Source organism: Paroedura picta, chromosome 3 (assembly GCF_049243985.1).
Source record: "Paroedura picta isolate Pp20150507F chromosome 3, Ppicta_v3.0, whole genome shotgun sequence".
NCBI lineage: Eukaryota > Metazoa > Chordata > Lepidosauria > Squamata > Gekkonidae > Paroedura > Paroedura picta.
The window spans coordinates 48,394,177-48,415,029 of NC_135371.1; the positions used below are offsets into that span (position 1 = coordinate 48,394,177).

General features: G+C 37.5%; 1 protein-coding gene across 1 annotated transcript in view; it reads left to right on the forward strand.

The window, feature by feature from the left end:
- FAM120A (family with sequence similarity 120 member A) overlaps positions 1-20,853 on the forward strand; it is a 75,676-nt gene that overhangs the window by 11,218 nt on the left and 43,605 nt on the right. The window contains exons 4-5 of the mRNA XM_077325581.1: positions 19,730-19,858; positions 20,113-20,209. Coding sequence (XP_077181696.1) covers positions 19,730-19,858; positions 20,113-20,209 — 226 coding nt within the window. The remainder of the gene's footprint in view (positions 1-19,729; positions 19,859-20,112; positions 20,210-20,853) is intronic.

Below are 20,853 nucleotides of genomic sequence, written 5' to 3' on the forward strand. Positions count from 1 at the left end.
TGGGTAGATGTGTTGAACAGAAAAATACCCAGAAATCCTCCCCTTTATTTTTCTGCAGACTTTTTTCCATTTCAAGATTCATTGTTTCATAAACTTAATAACAATGAATGGGTACAATTGTTAATATGATATCAGGCAGGTTTAGCAGTTTCAGAATTATATTTTTCAGCTGTAAAATTGTGTGAAAGAGCATGTGAATTTTCATTTGTAAACTGGGGCAAGGAATAAAATCAGAAATAGATATAGAACAATTAAAGTTCAAAAATGAAATTATGAATTAATTTAATTTGCTCTGCTTGTCAAATTAAAGTCATAGCTACAAGTCTTTCCCCTCTTGTGGTGGAAGGGATATTGCAATCACCAGTCTGATAGGTAATGCGAGTGATACCATGGGAAGTGACAAGGGATTCTGAGGTGCTCCTGTGACCTCTGTAGATAAGAGTTAATTTTTGTTGAAATAGAGTAGGGTCAACCATGTTGGCAGCTTATCATGCCCAGTTCTTTGGGTTACACTGCAGTGTTTATGAAGAGGTGCTTCAGTCTGAGCTAACTAAATAAATGAACGTAGTTTTCTTGTAAACAATGTAGAATAAGTGCATGAAATAGAGTTTTAAGAATTTAACATTGGTAGTTGGATGAAAATCATTTTGCAGTAAAGTTCTAAATTTCTTTAACTGTACCATTTAAACCATACTTTGATTTACTTTTTCCTAATCAAATGTTTCAGCTCAAGTATTTTTTGCTATTTAGACATAAAATAAATATGTGATGCTTTAAAATTTTGGTTTGCTAAATGCAAGTAACAATAAATCTGTTAAGTATGAGAATGCTTAATCCTGACACAAAGTTTGACAGTTACTCAGGGACCAGACTAGTCTGTCCTGTTCATTTCTAAAATGGATGGGTCTGCATAGAAATAAATATTACCTGAACTTTGAAGCCCTGAGAGAGCGAAGTGTTTTTGAAGAGAGAAAATGAAATATATGCCACAACAACTTTTATCAAATGTTCATTTATTTCACTCATTTAACACCATCAATTGCATAGGTTCCTATCCAGCAATCTGTAAACAGGAGGCACTGATGGTAATGAATCTTCTCTGCTTTACTTTCCTCTCATACCATTTTCTGACGTCAGGAGAGTTAATTTCCTTGATTGCAGAGGCTGCTGAACGGGTTAGTGGTCTTCAGTGGGCAGCAGGATGGAGCTGAAATTGTCCTTCATGCCTCTTCCATCAGTGTAAAAGAAAGCAGAGATCCTATATCCTTAACATGAGTGGCTTGCTGGATCCAACTCATAACTTAGCATGGAAAATTGTACTATTTATCAAGTTTATGAAATTCAAAAAGTATAAAGGTCTTAAAATTGTATTAGCAAAATGGTGAATATGCTCAGTACCACAGAAAGATCTGCTAGCTTCTGTACCCTATGTTAACTAGTTTTTTTGCCTTCTGAGTGGTAGAAAAAAGTTTAAAAAGGAATTTTGTAGTAAACCAAGAAGCTAATTTGAGCAGAAACATTGTCATATAATCACAATACCATATTTTGTATATAGAGCTAAACTTTATAACATTGAACTTGAATAATGTATATACACATAGCATATTTATTATGGTCAAAAGTATTAACATTTAAACAAATATATCCTTGAAAATATTGTATATGTCTATAGTATATACAAGAATTGTTTACTAATGCTATAGATTGTTATATGAAAGTCTTATATATTATTATTATATCAACACATATTGCTTGAGTAAAAATTTGAGTGAAAAAGCATTTCACTTATTTTTAAAAGGATTTTTTTCAAGTGATTTCCTCAAAATCTCCAGATTTTTTAATGGGGAAAATGGGGGAGTCATCAGGGGAGAAGATGTTGGAATAGGCTATTAAAGGTAGAACAGGGCCTGAATAATACAGGAAGGGTTCATCTCTTTCATGCTGCCTGCATCTTTGATTGTTAAAAATAAACATTGTGACAAGGACCGGCACAGAAACCAGAGTGGATGCTTCATTGATATCTGCATTTTACCATAATGTTGACTATATTTGGAAATGTGAGAATGGATATGGAAATATCTTTTTGTCTTGATACAAATTTATCAATCCCTTGCAAAAGTGGGGTTTGACTTTTGAAGTACGTGATTGGGCTTAAAAAGACATGTTAAGAAAGCTTTTCTCAGAACAAGCATCCTATTCAAAATTCCTCCTTTTATCATGACACCCATGTTGATGGGGTAGAAAAACATCAAACTTGGGAAGCTGCTAACCATTGATTAAAAACCTTAAGTGGTTCTTTTTTTAGCAAAAGAGAAGAAATTATTTATTTATCTTTTATATTTATATACCACCTATCTCACAGGGTATCTGTTGTGGGGAGAGGAAAAGAAAGGAGATTGTAAGTTGCTTTGAGACTCCTGGTAGAGAACAGTGGCATATAAGAACCAACTCATTCTTCTTACACAGTGTCTTCCATTCTGTATTGATTTCTTTGATAAATCTAAAAATTTTGATTGTATTTCTCCTTAGGTCTATTTTCAGCACTATGTGTAGAATTGGTTAAACTCTTCTGTTTTTTAATATTTTAGATATCTTTATTCTGTTGCTGATTTATCTTTCCATGCCCACTCTTGTTTGTTGCCCCCTGATACCATTAATTTACTTAAACCTGTGCTTTCACTTGAGTTTTTTTCACTTTTAATGGATTAAAGTCATTTAAATATGGTGACCATTCCTGGCATGATATCAGAAATAGGGTCTTGCCTCTATTTTTCAAGAGTATTAGTTCTTTCCAGTCACTTTGATAAAGTAACATAGTTCATAACCGCTCAGTGAATTTTGCTTTGTTAAAAGGTCAGATATCTGGGGATCTAGTAAAGTCCCCGTTTTGTCTCTTCGGTTTTTCAGTTGACAGGAAACCAATGATACTTCAGGCATACAATTTTACCTTTTTTATTCTTCAGTGCTGTTCTTTCTTGTTAACTTCAATTTTTCCTGCACAGCATCTTGGGTTTTCTGAAATATTTCCTACTTGCTTTATGCCATCAGTCAATTTCATTCACTACATCTAAGCCTTTTTAATTGTCATGAAGGACAATGAAATAAATAGTTCCTAAAATTTAGCTGCTCAGCATCTTGCTTGGCTACTCTTTATAGAATCATAGAGTTGGAAGGGGCCATACAGGCTATCTAGTCCAACCCCATGCTCAACGCAGGATCAGCCCAAAGCATTCTAAAGCCTTCAATTGGAGGCTTTACTTTCAGTTTGGAGGCGAGGCTAGAGTAATGCTGGCTTCAGACATGGTTCTTACCTTGTGACGTATACATATAATATCAAACCTAGTTTTTAACATCTATCACAATACCTAATTGCATAAATAAATGGACTGTTGAATCCAAGCCATCATGACACAGTGTTGGTCCAATAATAGATAGAGCATTACTTATTTTGTATTATGAGACCTGCATAGTAATAGTTAACCATAGGCTGTAAGATTCTACATCCTAAGAGTCAGTCATTTTAGAGACCTGCTTAAAAACACTGGAAATCTGGAGCCTTGTATATTGGGAGGACACCATATGCATTAGAGGGGTCAGTTCTTAAGATCCCTTCCTCCTATTTTTTTTTGTACTTTATGTACTCCTTTAGCTCTTCTAGGTGTGAGTGGGCTAAATTCTGTCTCTCTTTATTCCTCTTTGTGTTCCACCAGTGTATGAAATGAACAAGTGTGCACACCTGCAGTCTCTTAGCATTTAAGACATAATTAATCTTAGCTAATGATCCTGGATATGTGCTCTTGTTAAGGACAATAAGAATTGCCTTGCTGAATCAGACGAAGCTCTAACTTGTTCAGCATTCTCTGTAAAAAAAAAAAAAAGAAGGGGGGGGGGTTAGAAATTGTCCGGAGACCTGTTTTATGCCTATCTCCTCTAAAGTCTAGATGTAGATTTTAAAATCACTGGTGCAGCATCTTCTGTATCCTTATAATCAATCAATTTAAATTATTTCAAATGTGTGTGTCCATTGATGCCTCTATCCCACATTAACTGAAGCCACATCCCTTACTTCTTCATTAGGTTTGTCAGATCATATTGAGAGGAGGTAGTTGGACTTGTTGATCTTCTTCTGGACAGACCTTGTTAATAGAATTACTTTTGATGTGACAGGTTTTACGTGGAAAGTGCTGATGTGGGGAATAAGCAGCCTATGTGTTTGGAGATTTTCTTATTTCTTCAATTTCACTCTGTTCTGTTCATAATGTTATGCCTTTTTCTGTTATCTGATTTCTCATCTTCTTCTTTGATTCTGTTTATCAGCTTTCACTGAATTTTAGATATCTTTATTCTGTTGCTGATTTATCTTTCCATGCCCATTCTTGTTTGTTGCCCCCTGATACCATTAATTTACTTAAACCTGATTACATTCTTTGTAACCCCACTGTGCCTTTTCACTCCTTGTGTTGTCATCATTGCTGCTCTTTAATTTCATGCTTGACTCCTGTCTCTGTGCTTAAGAACCTGGTTAAAACTTGCCTTTTCATGCTATTGTTCATAAAATGACTTCTCGCTTTTATCATTTCCTTCTACTGTCCTTCTTTGTGTGGCATGTTATTATTGGGTGGTAAGCTGAAGGTCAGGGCTTGTATCTCTATTTATACTGCCTAGTTTATATAGGTATTTTAGAAATACTCATTTTTCAGAGTGGTGTTTTCTGTATAATTTTGTCATTACCCAAATTAGCTCTTCAAGAACATAGTGTAAACTTCTGAATTGACAGTCCCTGGCCAGTAGACAGCTAAAAACAACAAATTATCAGGAGCTGTAGTGTGAAGTATCTGCTTCTGGATTGGATCACATCAAACTACAGTGGGGGTTTATTTTGTAAGCTTTCTCATTTAAAAAAAAGTTCAGTATTGCAGTCATACACTAGTACACTAGGGACAAGGAATTTTAACAGTTTGAAATGGTATGGCCCAGTCAAAGGTGAATATTACAAATTCTGTGGTTATTGAAAAGGTCTAACATAATGAATGATGCTAAATGATAGTGGAGAATAGGTGGATCTGTTGTTAGTCATGAAAGACATTGTCTTCAACGCACACACTCTTCAAACAACTTTGTAGGTATTATACTGTTACTCTTGTTGTCCTTGCTGCTTTATAGGTAAAGCTTGTCTGTTCATCTGGGATTTTTTTAAGTTGTTCAACTTTTGAACCTATTAATGGACATTGGGTTCTTAGTTTGGCTCTGCATCTGCAGAACAAAACATCTGCTGCACAGAATAGACCTACATAAAGTGTTGTATTAGGAAATTCAGAAAGATGTGGTCATATTTAAAGGACATTTGAAATACAGGTAGTATGAACTCTTGGCATGAACGCTGGGATTAAATACCTTTGGGCCTTAATCTTTGGAAAGTTGCTAAAAGTCAGGCTTGGAGGTTTACACATGCAGAAAGGGTTCGCAATGAGCTTTGTTTGTCATATTGTCATGTTCCTGAATCTCATATGTTGCAGTTTACTTTTTTTCTCATCTGCATCTCATAATAATCAGTTGTGACTATATTCAATTACTGTCTTAGAAATTAACCTACAGTCTGCTCCCATCTCTCTGAACTTATATGAAAGTGTAAGTTCACTTTTTCCTTTGAAGGAATTTGTAACCATTTCTCTTTGCAAGCAAACTTCAGCTTAACAAAATCTTCTCTCTGGCTGTTTGTCTTTTTATGTACTTCATGGCACCCTCATTATGCTAGCAGAAGTATTTGCATTTTTCCTTCTAGTCCTTATAGAATAAAACTCTATTCACTGCCTGTCTTTTTCAGCCACTTAATCTGCTGCTGCTGCTACTTTCTTTTGTGGACTTCTCTCGGTTCCAGTTACTGGGTAAAATATATTAATCTTCTCCAGGATTGCAGAGCTCTCCTTTCAAACTTCCATTTTCCAGGTGTGATGTCACTTCCTCCTCCATAATTATAGTGCTATCCAGTTATATTTAAAAGCAGACAAGCTTTAATACTCATTTAAGTTTGTTTTTTACCTGACTGCTCTTGTTATACCGTTTATATGTTGTAAGTATAGTAATGGTTTCTGCCTCTCATTTCAGTTAGAAATGTGTGCACAGAAACAGTCACTGGACCTTTAATATTTCCTTAGAGTGGTGTAGATCCAGAATTTTACCATACAAGTCTGAAGCTAACATATTTGCAATATTTAGAAACGTTTACCTCAGCTTAAAAAGTAAAATGAGAGACCCTCAAACCAGTGACTACTTTTTAAATGACATTTTAGTTTCTTTCCCAAGACAAAGACAGCTTGTGCCCTGGTCTTTATAATCAGATGAGATTTTACCTCATTAAGGTAAAATCACTTGAGGGTGAAAGAGAAGAGGAAGTGACTTTGGTGTAGTTACCTTTGTGAAAAATCAGTGAAACATATGTACATGTTTTAGAATACTTCATTCTATTTAAAAACAACAATTATAACAAAGTTCAAATATTTTTTAAAAACAATATCAAATAGGATTTTTTATTTTCTAATTCCAGTTTTGTCATTTCATTATACTTAATATTGCACACTATTGATTTGGCTCCACTGATAATGTTTAGGGATTTTGATTTTATTATACATCTGCCATTAAACTTTTAAAATGCTCTTTGACCAATATTTTTTCTCTAGTAGCTGGAAAAATTTATATGTACTTTCTATGGATGAATTTGCAAAAGAAAAAAACTGTTTGAACTAGGTATAACCTTCAGGTGAATCACCATGTGATGTTTGATAAAATCTTGTGAATCTGCCCCTGTGTGGTTAGATCCAGGAGTCTACAGATTTATAGCTGAGCTTGGTAGCTAATGATTATTTCTTGGAATTGGCAACCCTAGTTTTAAAACCAGCCCTTGAAGAGATGAATTCAGGTACAATAGAGTGGCAGGTGGTAGGGTGTGGGGTCTTTTGGTTATTAAGTTACAATTGACTTATGGCCACACCATAGGGTTTTCAAGGCAAAAGACGACCAGAAGTGGTTTCCCGTTGCCTGCCTTCTGTGTAGCAATATCTTGTTGGTTTCCAATCTAGATACTGACCAGGGCTTACTCTTCTTAGCTTCTGAGATCTGGCCTGTTCAGATCAGGCTAATTTGTTTAGTGAGGGTTAAATTGATTCCTTGTTAGAAGCGTAGGGAAGGGGAAAGGGCTGAAGACTAATGAGGAACCACTGGAACTGGAACTACAAGGATTGTTCAAGTGACAAGACTAAAGCATAGGATGGCTGGTAAAGTCACAAGACTAGCAAAACCCTGAATTTTCTAACATTTAAACATGGTATTGCCAAGGGGGTAGGAGAAACTAATGCAATAAGTCGAGACAGATATTTCTAAGAGAAGTGTTCTCACTCAGATTCCACAGATCAAATATCTACATGTCCGATAGAACAGACTGATTCCAAACAGCCCAGAGCCTGACTTGAGTAGGAGGATGGCAACTTCTATTCAAAAACATCTGGGCCATTCTTCAGACAGATTCCTGGGTTACAGAAGTCATCTCCTAAGGCTACTCAATATTCTTTATCCCCCCCCCCCCCCCAATCAGAGCGGTTCATGATGTCTCCCATTCAAAGAAACATTCAAAAATCATGACGTTAGCAGCCACCGGTCACTTACTGAGAATTCACACAATTGAGTTTATTTCTGCAGAAAATAAAAGATGAGGCATCTGCTCAATCTTTTACACAGTCCCCCCAAAATGGAGATGGAAGAGTGGACATTGAAGATTCCTTCAATTTTGAATGGAAAACAAGCATCTGCATTTAGATCGCTGCCTTTTGGCCTTTCCACGGTTCTGAGGCTATTCTCTACATTCTTTATCAAGCCAGTGGCTTCCTTGAGACATCAAGGGATTCACCTTCATCCATAACTAGAGAACTTCCTTATTTGGTCCAGCTCCAGACAGCAATATCTCCTATATGCTCAAGAAGTTAGCAACATACGATGATTAAAGAAGAGCTCTCTCAATTCCACAAGAGATTGGAGCATATGGGATTAATAATCCATACAAAACAAATCACTTTGTTGCTGACCAGCAAGAACGTAAAAAAGGCCAAAGACATGGTGACATTGGTCATAAAAGGCAAATCATTGTTCCTCATAAACTTTTCCAGTGGGACAGAATGCATTTTTGTCAACTGCAACCATTTCTCAAGCCCTTCAAGGACCAAATTACCCAAAAGCAAGAGTTCTCCATGAAGGTTCCTTTGAAAGCCATAAAACTGCCTTGAGTGGTAGATGAAAGAACGGAATCTTAGACAAGGCAAGATCTTTTCAGTCAAAGACAAAATATAAAATCTTCACAGATGCAAGCCTCACTGGATGGGATGCAAACCTGAACAAGATTCCAATGCAATGCCTTTGGTCTACTTCGGAAACATTTCTTCTAATCAACTTGCTGGAACTACATGCAATATAATTTGCCTTCCTACATTTCAAACCCACATAATACAATTTTATATGCTGATTTGAACCGCCAGTGTGGTGCTCAAGACCTCTTTCACAAACAGGAGGGCTCTAGGTCTCCTGCCCTACAAATAGAGGCCTTCAAGACCTTATTGTGAGCAGAAAAAACCTTTTATGGTCCAACTCAAGCATATACAGGAGACATCTGGTATCCAGGCTTACTAACTGAACCAAGAACCTAAAAATGATATAGTATACCAAGAATACGGAGCCTCTTGTGGCGCAGAGTGGTAAGGCAGCGACATGCTGTCTGAAGCTGTCTGCCCATGAGATTGGGAGTTCAATCCCAGCAGCCGGCTCAAGGTTGACTCAGCCTTCCATCCTTCCGAGGTCGGTAAAATGAGTACCCAGCTTGCTGGGGGGTAAATGGTAATGACTGGGGAAGGCACTGGCAAACCACCCCATATTGAGTCTGCCATGAAAACACTAGAGGGCATCACCCCAAGGGTCAGACATGACCTGGTGCTTGCACGGGGATACCTTTACCCAGAATACTATACAGCAGCAGTCCCCAACCCCCAGTCCAGAGACCGGTACCAGTCCATAGATCAGTCGGTACCGGGCCACGGCTGCTCCTCGTCCTCCTCAGGGGCTGCCCTGCCACTCTGTTGTCAGCTCACCTGGCTGAGGTTCCCCCTCGGCGTGGCACTGCACAGATGCTGCTGGCAACACCCCCCAGTGGGCGGCGGGAAGTCAGGGGTGCCAGCGAGAAAGCAAGTGGAGCCAGGGGCTCAGGTGGCAGCGACATCCCTTGGCAAAAGACTACCCCCACCCAGGCCTCATTAAAATTGTCAAGCGTTGACCGGTCTCCGGTGATCAAAAGGTTGAGGACCGCTGCGATACAACATACTGTGGATAGATGTTGGTTTCTACAAGACATTGAAAGTGCTTACCTTGACCAGGGCCTGCTTTTGAAACATAATTTTATCTGGCCTTCTGGTCTACAGAATTGACTAGGGTCCATAGTGTCCTGGGTATATAATCTATAGCATCTACAATGAAGGCATCTACAATCAAAACAAAGCCTAGAACAAACAATATAGGGTTTAGCTTTCTTCTCCCCTGGGAATTCAAACATGGTGCAGTTCAAAGGAGTCTAAACAAAGAGATAACCATTTGGCCAGCTGGAACAACAGGTCTGGGAACTATGGAGTACTAACAAAAGGGAGGGGGAAGAATGTGGAGGGAGGCTACGAAGTCATAAAACATAGTGGCAGGAAATGACCTTGTGGTGTCAAACCAAGCATCTGGGTTACATCAGGGCAAGATAGGTCAAAGCAATACCTTAGCAAGCAACAGAATCAAATAATGAAAACAATAAAAGCATGGCAGAAAACCTGTGGATTCTGACAAGGCAGCAATGCCAAAACACGTCTGATCAGTGAAGGCATTGGTATGCATGTATGCACTGATTTTATTGAGGTTATGCTAGAAGCCTTGGGTTTTTAACTCCAATAAATATTAGTACTAAATTTTAAAATTGTACTCTACCTTACTGAGACTTTATTTCATTTTCCTTATTTTGACCTTTTTAGGTCTTTGACTTTGCTTTGTGTCAGGATATTTTCTCCTTTTTGTTTTGGACTACCGGCTGAACCATCAAACTGTCCAAGAAAGCGAATGGTCTCTGAAGAGGGAGATATTAAATTTGAACACAGACCATTTCAGCCTTTTGACAGTATACCTCTTTGCATTATCGAAGAACTGACAGGTAGCCTGCTTCTTCTGAAAGTACAACCATCTGAGAGCAGAAAACATAGACACCCTGGAGTTGAATGTGCCAGGTGGTCTGATGTATGCATTCCTTCCAGTATTGGTCCTTTTGAAGCTCATCTGGGAAATCAGACACTGACAGACAAAAATCATAGTGGTAGCTTCCTTCTGGCCTCACAGGCCTTGGTTCTCTGCACTCCTACAAATGATGACAGAATTAGCACTGCATTTACCAGTGGCAGTGGACTTCCAACACCAGGGATCACACTGGCATCTTCAAGGCTGGCTGAAACTGACCACATGGAGAGTCACAGCTCCTGAGAAAGGGATGTAGTGTGGATGTCATTAGTAACATTTTGGTCTCCAGAAGCCAATATAGAATATTACAACTGCATATGTTAAGTGTTGTTTGCTAGTGCAGAAAAAAAGGTATATCACATGTCACCTAGGATCAAAAATATTCTGGACATCTTGACCCAAGATATGCCACATTTCCTAGGTAGGACATATAAACTTCTCTTTCTGAGACTGAAGAAGAGCATGTATGGTGAAATGGATGTAGAATTTTAGCGAATCAATTATGATTGAAGACTGGGAACGCTTATGGTATAAAATGGTAAAATTAAATGTCCTACTTGCAAAGAAAATTGGTGTAAATGTTTTTAGGTAGTATTTAATACTTAAAGCCATAAGTAAAATGTCCAACCAAACTGATGGTAAATGTTGGAAATGTCACATGTGGTGGAATTGTAAAGTTGTGTATATATATGGATAAAAGTTACATGATAAATTGCAAATTTTATGCAACTGTAAATTCCTACTTGAGTCCAAAAATATGTTAAGTTCTTTCCTACAGGTCTGTGCAAAGAAGGAGCAGAATTTTTCTTTTATGCAACAATGGCGGCAAGACTTATAGCGTCTGGATGAAAACTACAACAGGAGCCACAGATGGACCTTTGGTGTGAGAAACCCAGAAAGCTAGCTGCGATTGCAAGGTTAACAACCATGCTTACCCAAAGAGTGTTTGAAGAAAATTAGATTATTTTCTATCTTTCTGTACTTTATGTCTATTTTTTAAAAAGGATATTCTGGACATCCTTCAAGATGACATCAAATGAGACTTCAAGAACAGTGATTCTCTACTGACATGTAGCAGCCCTGGCTACAGTTATTCCTAGTGTTAAAAGTATTACCATCTCTAAATACTCTCATATCATCAGGTTTCTAAAGGGGAGTGCTTTGAAAGATCATCCTTAAAGCTACAGGTTCCTGACGTGAAGACTAAACAGAGTATTTAAGCCTTCAAACCCAATAATCCAATAAAAATAGTTCTTGAGTATGAAGACCTTATTCCTATTGGCCATTACTTTGGTCAGAAGAGTCTCGAAGATTGGGCCTGTGTCAAGTCAGAGTTTTGTATTTTTCATATTAGGTGCCTTCAAGTACACATCATTGCAGCATATAAAACACAAAGGCTTGAAATCCCTTTGGGCATAGCTGCCCACTCAGGATTGTGGTGACTAACACTGCATTTGCAAGACTGGCCACAGTGGAAGAGCTATGTAAAGTGGCCACCTGGTCTTCAATACATTTATTAAGCATTATAAAACCAATCTCTACAATTCATCTGATGATGCATTTGGCAGAAGAGTTCTTCATCATATCATGGAGGATGATGAAAATAACCAAGATGTAGGACACTGCTACGGGAGTCCCCACCAAGATGTCCCCCATCTCAGAGGGAGAATGACAAGTGGCTACTAAATGAGAAGGGTCCTCTTTTGAGGACAGGAGAACATCTTCCTTCCCAATTCATCATCATCTGACGTGTCTTAGCTTGTAGATCCTTCCAGTTTCCATTCTTCTTCCTGTTATAAAATACTTTTATTTGTTCCTGTAGTGTTGCTGTTCTATCTAATGCTACTACTGATTTTTCTAGTTTAGTGTAGGCTATAGCTCTTGGAGTTACCTGAACTAATAGTACTAAAAGACTTCCACCAAGAAGACAGGATGAAAAAGAAAAGTAGTTCCTACCTCCCTGAATGTATGGGAAGAATCACCCGCCAAGATGCCCTTCTGTCCTCAGAGAAGGACCCTTCTCAGGAATAACCAGTGGTCACTGGTTATTTTCTGTATGACCCTATAGACATCAAACTATTAGCATAAACACTGAACTCATCAATTATTGATTGTTGGCAAAATTAAACAAAAAAACTGAAATGTATTTACAGTATACAAACAAATTACCACTTTGTAATGTTGTAGATTATTTATAAATGTGAAAAAACTTGCTTCAAGAAATATGTATTTAAGAAAGAACCATTTCACTAATTCTAAAAGAGAATATATTTCATAGGAATTTTTTCCCCTAATGCTTCCCAAAACTTGCCTATTTTTCTGTTGGAAAAGCTGGTTGGGCGAGGAAAAGGCCTTGACATCCCAAGGTAAAATGGAGACTAACATGGTTTTCCTAGGTAGGGCTGCTCACCAAGAGAGATTCCTTCAGATGATTTTTCCCCATGAGTATCACAGGTCCCCACTTGTATATTCTATGATAGAACTTTGTGATTAGGAATTGAGCTGGGAAATTCCTTCAGAAAAGTGAGGGCCTGTGATGGAGAGGAGAACATTTCATCTTTCTCCATTTCTACCCCAGGCTCCCCTGCAGCCACCAGACTCATCATCTCTCCCCATATGGCCATTTGTCTGGAAATGCTCTGGGCTTCTCCCCCCCCCCTCCCCCGGGCTTGTCTGGAACTGTTCCACGCAGTTTGCTGAGGCTTCTTTTGTCCCCTTCGGACCCTGTCCAGGAAGATAGCAGCAACTGGCATACTCTACTGCTGCTGTTAGTCTGGAGCCGCTACTGGCATGCTCCTTTAACTTCTACTGCTGCCAGGCCTGGAGCAGTAACTGGCATCTTCCACAGCAGTGGCTGTGTTCAAGCAGCTGTGATTGGGGCTCCTGAGCTATGCTGATGCTAAACCCAACTTGGCTCCCTTGTACCACTGTTAATCATTGAGGTAAGTGAGCTCTCAGCAGTTGTGCAGAGAATGCTACTTTAATTTGGGGATTTAAACTCTCCTGTGGTTTTAAAATTTTTCCAATTTTCTGTATAGCTGAGGAGTATCCCAAACGAGCAGAGGCCCCAATCCATGGATGTAAGTATCTGCAGATTGTGCAGATGGTGGCTAGTAGTATATTTGCCATTCTGATACAATTTTCAACCGGAAATAGAGGCTGTGAAGTTTACTAGTTGACTAGTCTTAGCTGCTCATGTGAAAAGGTGGCATCTCCTCATCCCTTTACTGCACTACTGGCTCATTGGAAAAAGATTGGATAGAAATGTAAAAAAATAATTATTTTCATCTAAAACTGGCTATGTGAACTGTCACTCAAGACAGTCTTTGGTATCTGATGGCCACATTGCCATTTGTATGCTGTAGTAAATACCTGCCAAGTCTTGTAAAAGGCAGACTTGAAAGTTTAGGTGAACGGTAATTACAATGATTTTGGTGTTTCTTCATTCTGTATAGTACTGTAGTGCTTGGGACTTTTTTCAGATCATAAAATGTGACATTCTAAAATTAAATAGTTTCTCCTTTTAGGCTAGGAAAATTGTAAGACCATTTATAGCCATGCCTATGTTTTTAAAAAGCTGCCTGTCATTAAGCCCCTTTCTGTAAAGAATTCCTTTCTTAAGAATGAATAGTGGTTGCCTTGCCACCCAATATCTGAACGGGTTATTCTGTCGTCTTTGCTTTTCTGGTAGCATTATGTTCTCAGGTTTCAGAATTATGTTTCTCCCCATTTTACGCTTAAGGCACTGAACTTGTAGACTTTTTTTGAAGAGAAATTTAATTTTATTGAGCTGCTGTCCAGTTTCTTGCACAGTATATAGTGCTGTGTAGAGTTCATCATTCCTAAGTATTTTTCATTTACATTTGGAGACTTTTCATGTACATAACTTCTGACTCTGAGAGGTTTAGGATTAGATCCAACCATATTAAGTTTCTGAAATATATATTGTTCAGAAGTTGCATTGCTCTTTCATTGATATTAAGTTTCAAATATAAAAACCAGTGTCCCTTTAACATTTTGACAATGGATAAATGAATTTGCTTCATTCTGAGTTCAGATTATTGATCCACATTGAGATCTGTTTTTGGATAAAGTTCCATCAATAAATATATCCCAGTCTTGTCTGTTTAAACTGAAGGTAGTTCTCCAGGAACACAGAAATCTTTCACTGCTCTACTGCCTGAGTATGTAATTGGGGATGCAAGGAACAGATCTTCTGCATGCAAAGAATTTGCTCCACCATGAGTTCATAGGCCTTATTGAAATGTGTTTTCTCTGATTATTGTGGTAACATGCAAAGTATAAATTAACGAATTCTATAAAAGTGTTTAGAAGTCAATATGCAGCCAAAGACAAACCACATCTGTTAGTTTCATGTCTTGAAATCCTGACAGGATTGCCATAAATCGGCTGTGATTTAGCAGCAACTGGGAGAGGGGGGGATTTTGTTCAGGGGGCTTAAAAGGGGGTGGAGTAGCAATATGACTTTTAAAAGTTAGAATATAAAACACAAAAATTCCCTTCTTTAGCTTCTCCTCCCTCAAAGCATTCTGGTCTGATGCCATGAAAGTTGATCCCCAGAAACATGAAAACTACATGACGTTAATTGGTCAGGAGGCTGCAGGGATGTGGTGCTGTATGAACAGAAAAGGAGGAATTATTCTCCCCCATCCCCCTCTCCACACACATACTTCCCTTCCACCAACATCATTATGTTATTGGCATTAACACAAATTAGGTACTGTCAGACCTGGCCTGCATCTTCATTAAAGCCATATAATATCAACTAGAAAGCCTTTTCAACCATATCTGAATCCTAGATATTTCTAATGAAGTTTCTACACTTCTTCTGGCACTTTCGCTTTTCTTCTTCTCTTCCATTTATGCTTGGTGATTCCCCTTTCCCATGCTGTCTTGATCTCTACTGTGCCATTTTAGAAATAGCAAGGATCTCTGTCCTTTGTCTTAGCTCCAGGTTTTTAATTTGGAACAAGATGTGGTTGCTGATACTTTTACTTTGGCTGCATGAAGCCCTCTGGTGGCTTAATGTAGTTACTGTAGCTTGTGGGTTTTTTTTTTTTTTTAAGAATCTACCCAGTTATGAAAGTTAGCATCCGTTAATTGAAGCAGTTTGGGATTCAAATACATGCTTGTAGGATGAGTTGGCTACTTGGAATTTAACGGGCATTTGGGTATATGTGCGTACAGGGGGCAAATACTGAGAAATAAGTAGGAATGTCCCCAAACAGGTTTTTCCCCTAAGCATGGAAATTTGCATTGTTGTTGAAAACAAGAATGCAAAGTGCATATGCACTATTCTGTAGGCTAAGCTGTTTTTTTGTGCAGCAATGACTGCATTTGTTGGGCTGATTTTTAACTTATGAAACCTACTGACAATGACTCTTCTGTTGGAATGCCTAAAAGCTGCCCAAGTAATCACTATGACTTTGCAGTATGCCTTTACTGCATGGAGCAATGTGTGCTAACATCTGGTGGCAACTAATCCACCACTTCTTCTTTGTGCTATCACTGCTCTCTTCCAATATTACACAGTCTGTAATCTTCACAGATTCAAGGTTCAGGTATCAGCTTTGAGGTACAATCATCAACATCAGGGTGAAGTATCTGTTTAACAGGATCTCACACAATTCTTCCTAGTGTTCATTTAATCCTATTCAGGCTAGATCTGATACTGTGAAACATACAAGGTTTCTAAGCATCGGTACATATTACAGGCTGTGTTGCTGTTAAGGCAGGCCTTGCTCCTGTGAAGGTGTCTAGATATATTTGTCTTTTATTGATCATCCTAGCATCAAAAGAAAGCTAGCTTGGTAAATAATGCAAACCTGAGTTTAATCAGGGTATTCTGAAAGGGAGCTCAGGTATGTCTTGGGCTAACTTTAGGGATAAAGAAAAAAAGTGGGTTGCATCCAGCAATATGTCACAAAGCAAAAAGGGGAAAGTACCAGGTGATGTAATAGATTTATTTTACAAGGTCCCAATGCGTTTTGCCATGTAGACTTTGTCAGGGGGAATCAGAATATACATCTGGTGCTGGAAATATAAAGAGCAAATGAATTCTTAATATTGTTCTGGTTTGTTAAGGTGGTTTCTATCATTTGTCACTAATGGTAATTGCTTTATGCTGAATTGGATGGATGAACCGGCAATTTTACTCGGTACTGGGGATTGATTTCGGCCTGGTTCATGCAAAGTAAATGTTGTACCACTTTGTCTCACCTTGGCAATATAAGACTGCTCTTGATACTGCCACTACTGGTGTGGATAGCAAGAGCCTGTATCCTAATGAGTGTAGGTCACTGAACACATTACTGTATTTATATCCTACCACAGTTCAGTGTCCTGGTCCTGACAAGGCAGAATTTTCAAGTATCTTGGATCCATCATGAAGTGTGCCTCATCTCCCATGTCATTTGACAATTTGTACATTTAACCTTGAGCTCTCACCTCACTGTACTGTCTCTGTGCAGAGTCCCTATGACAAGGATGTAAAGAGAGACTTTCTTGGTGACTGCTCAACCAGTTACGGAACTTTCTTCTATTGGAGACTTGCTAAAGCCTGTGGACCTTTCGGAAGCATTGTAAGATGTTTTCATTTGGTCTGGCTTCTAGAGACTAGGGCTCAATTGTTAGACATCTTTAAAAAACTATCGTGTTTTTAGGTTGTATTAAATCTCTTCTAAGCCACCTCAAAGCAGCTTTCTGATGTGGCAGCTAAGAAATGAATTAAATAAAATATTCCAGTGCTTTTAATGTAAAAATGTTCCTGGCTGTGTTATGCCCTTGGAAAGCGCTAACACTAATATTCAGTTGGAGAGTAATCTGACCAAAACTATGGTTTCTGTATTTTGGCAGGTTATTTAATAGGCTGCACATAAGGCAACCAAGTCTTATTTTGTCATCAGGACTGTAGTGTAAAAAGCGCAATACTTGGTAAAATCACTAAAGATTTGAATTGAAATAATGCTTATTAAGAATGAGTTCATCAGAATTTGTGTAATGTACTTCCTAGTAATGGAATTGATGAAGGTTCTTTTATATGCACTATTTTGCTGTTGAAGGAAGTTTAGATGTCGTATTTTATGTAGCTTTGCTCTGTTTCCCAATGAAAGGGGCTTTCCAGAAAATTCCATATACACACTACACATAAATTGTATAAATACACTGAAACCACTCTCAGATTTTAACTGTCATAAAGGTTTATTTTTAGTGTAATGGTTAATCTACATCTACAGTTGTATGATGAAGTTTTCAGATAAGTCTATAAGTCACTAAATTAAAAATTATGAATTGTGAACTTCCTTAGAATTGAAATGAAGATTGAAAAGCATACTCCTCAATATTTTTCTCTCAGTATATATATTTCTTTTTTCATAGAGGGAGCAAAACTCTGAATTTATTATAATTTTGCAGCTTCCCCCCCCCCATCCGATTGGCTACAGAAATATATATGATTCATTGCCCTTCACGTAGGTGTGCTTTTTGAATAACTTTTAGGATTTCAGGTTCTAAATTCCCCCTTTACTTATTTGGAATTATTGCTATATAGATCAAAGCAATTTGTTCCATTAAATATGTCAAATGATTAGGCTCTCATAGAATGAAGATTTATACTTTGGTAACCAAAAGAGAATTTCAGGTCATAATGCTGATATATTTGGTAAAAATCGATTAGGCTATACATCTCTTCTCAATTGCTACGTATAGGATTGGTCTGTTATTTTTTCATTTACGGATAAAACATGGGTATTTTCACAGTTTTCAGGTAATATATATGTTGTAAGCCTTGAAAAGGAATGCATATATGAAGTGGTAATCCTAACTAGAAAATGAGTAGGAAATATCAGATACTGAATTTAGCATGAGATCTCCAGAACAAGTAAATATGAACAGTGAAAGCTTCATCCTCATGTTCCTCATTAACTATTAAATTATTGTGCAATTAACCTTTTCTGGAACATTTGCTTCCAAATGATTAAAACGAGTATGAAATTGGATTGTTGGCATTAAAACATACCAATACATATCACGTAACTTTCCAAAATGGTCGGGAATTAAGAATTCCTAATAGATAGCAATGTTTAGAGTTTTTTTAAAAAACACAAGTACACACAGAATTTAATCAAATTAAATAATTGTAATTTATATTTCCTGTACAAACTATGCAATTTGGTTGCCATAATTTGCAGATCATCTTTAGATATCCTCAGATTATAATCTCCAAATTTAAGTCATGCAGTTTATATGGATTGCTAAATTACATCTGTTTAGAAATGCCCCTTTCCTAACTATGTGCATAAGAATACTAAGTAAATTGAACTCCTATGGAGATTTATTTTGAAATTAGTTCTATTGAACAAAATACAATTTACTTGTGAGTTAACGTGTAAAAGGCCAGGCTGTAACTGTCCAGAATTTTCCAAAGACAAGGGTTAATTGTAACTGAGCAAAAATAGTGGTTTCCTACTTCTATCAACCCAGCTGCAGGGACGATTGCTTTCTGTAGTCTATAATAAATAATAAGTCAAATAAATAAATATCCTTAATTTGAAGTGGCAAATATTATCAAGTTCAGGAGCCAGTGCAGCATACAATTAGCAGTGCAGCATCACCTGTATGACCTCAGTGGATGACCCTAGTGAAACACACAGTATCTTCCTGTGAATTCTAGTGACTGGAATGACTTGATAGTCCCTGAAATCCAGCAATATACCTACAGTAGCAAAAAATACTATGTGGCATTGCGTGACTTAAACGGCTTAATCAGAAATTTCTTCCATGATTCAGTCTGGTATATTTAAAGGGTCTTACCTTAAACATGGCATATTTAACAGAGAGTCATGGTTGAATTTAAGAGAAATATGGACTTTCACATCTTAGTTTTCATAATATCATATTTTTTCCAAAGTCCAGTTGTTTGTTTTGTTCAACCAACCTGCAAATCCCCAAGTTAGTCTTCCACATTTCTTTCCTATGTATAGCTAACTTGTTCAAGCTCAGGATGGCCTCACTTACAAAGGCAGCAAATATTATATATTTAAAAATGTGACTTCCATTTGATTATGCTTACATATTCCTAATGGGAGTGCTGTTGTGGCTGCGATTATATTCCTAGGTTAATAAATTAATAGAGGGACTACTGTATGGCTATATGCAGGTTCTTGAATCTGCAAAATCATAAGTATGGCAACAATTCATACTTCGAATGCTGAAAAAAAAGAGTTAAGCTACTTGAATCTCCAGAAATAAGTGAATCTCAAATACACAAACTGTTATATTTTATCTCAATTAATTTTCTTGTTAGCATAACATACTGGAATTTAATTCTGCTCAATTACTTATAAAAGTAAACTACTTTGGGAAGCTGCTATGGCAAGGAGGAATTTTTAACTTGTATTTGTATTTCTAGGTACGAGCACACCAGCTAGTTTTACCACCTTGTGATGTAGTGATCAAAGCTGTAGCTGACTATGTCCGCAATATTCAGGACACCTCTGATTTGGATGCCATAGCTAAAGATGTTTTTCAACATTCACAGGTAAAAGAGGAAAGATGGCTGTAGTATGTCTTCTTATAACTGCATGTGGACCATCACTTATTGTCTGGATGTCTGAAAATATTATAAGCATGTTCCTATTGTTATGTCATTGGGTCAATGTCATCTGTCAAACTTGTATTTTAGGGTTTTTTCCTCTTTTTTATACATTTACATAATATTGAATGCATCTTTGTGGGTGATAGGGATATTTATTGTGTGCATAATTTTAATAAAGACTCTCTATCTTATTTTAGTCTCGAACAGATGACAAGGTTAAACGATTTAAGAGAGCAGTTGCATATTATTCAGCAACAAATAAGCCTATGCCATTTCATCCAACACACTACCTAGGTAAATACTGAAACGTTGATTGCAATAACCATTGGGAAAAAAGAGAATAATAATATTTGAAACGTTGTCTGTTTTTCTCTCCCATTATTTTTTATTAGAAATGATGATAGTTCTCTCTAAAGCATGTGTGCCCAACAGGTTGCCCTCTTTCTCAGTGTTGTCCATTATGCAGCAGTAAAAGGTGGTTAACGTAGTAGGTACCTATTGCCATTAGCAGTTGGCTGCCCCTTGCTAGTGAAACTTGTCACAGGCCCTCTGTCCTGCTAATGTTCTGCTGCCGTATTCTCAGTTTGGAACAGTGCAGTGGCACAAGTTGCCATTCCACTATTTCAGGTATATCTGAAGACCATTAGATTTCTTGAACCATGGCTGACCAAAACCCTAGAAAACCAAAATGCTCTGAAGTTTGCCTACACAGTTGTCTTAGTGTTTTTATGGTGATATATTAAATTGTATATGTTTTCATGTATTACGTTTTTATGTAATGTTGGAAGCCACCCCAAGCCGGCATACTGGGTGGGACGGGGTATAAATCTAAAAATAGTTGAAAGACACATACTGGGCTAAGAAAGGTCATAGTAATGATAGTGCTATACTGATACTATTACAATTTAAAGGTATTTTAATATCCTTAATTATGAAGT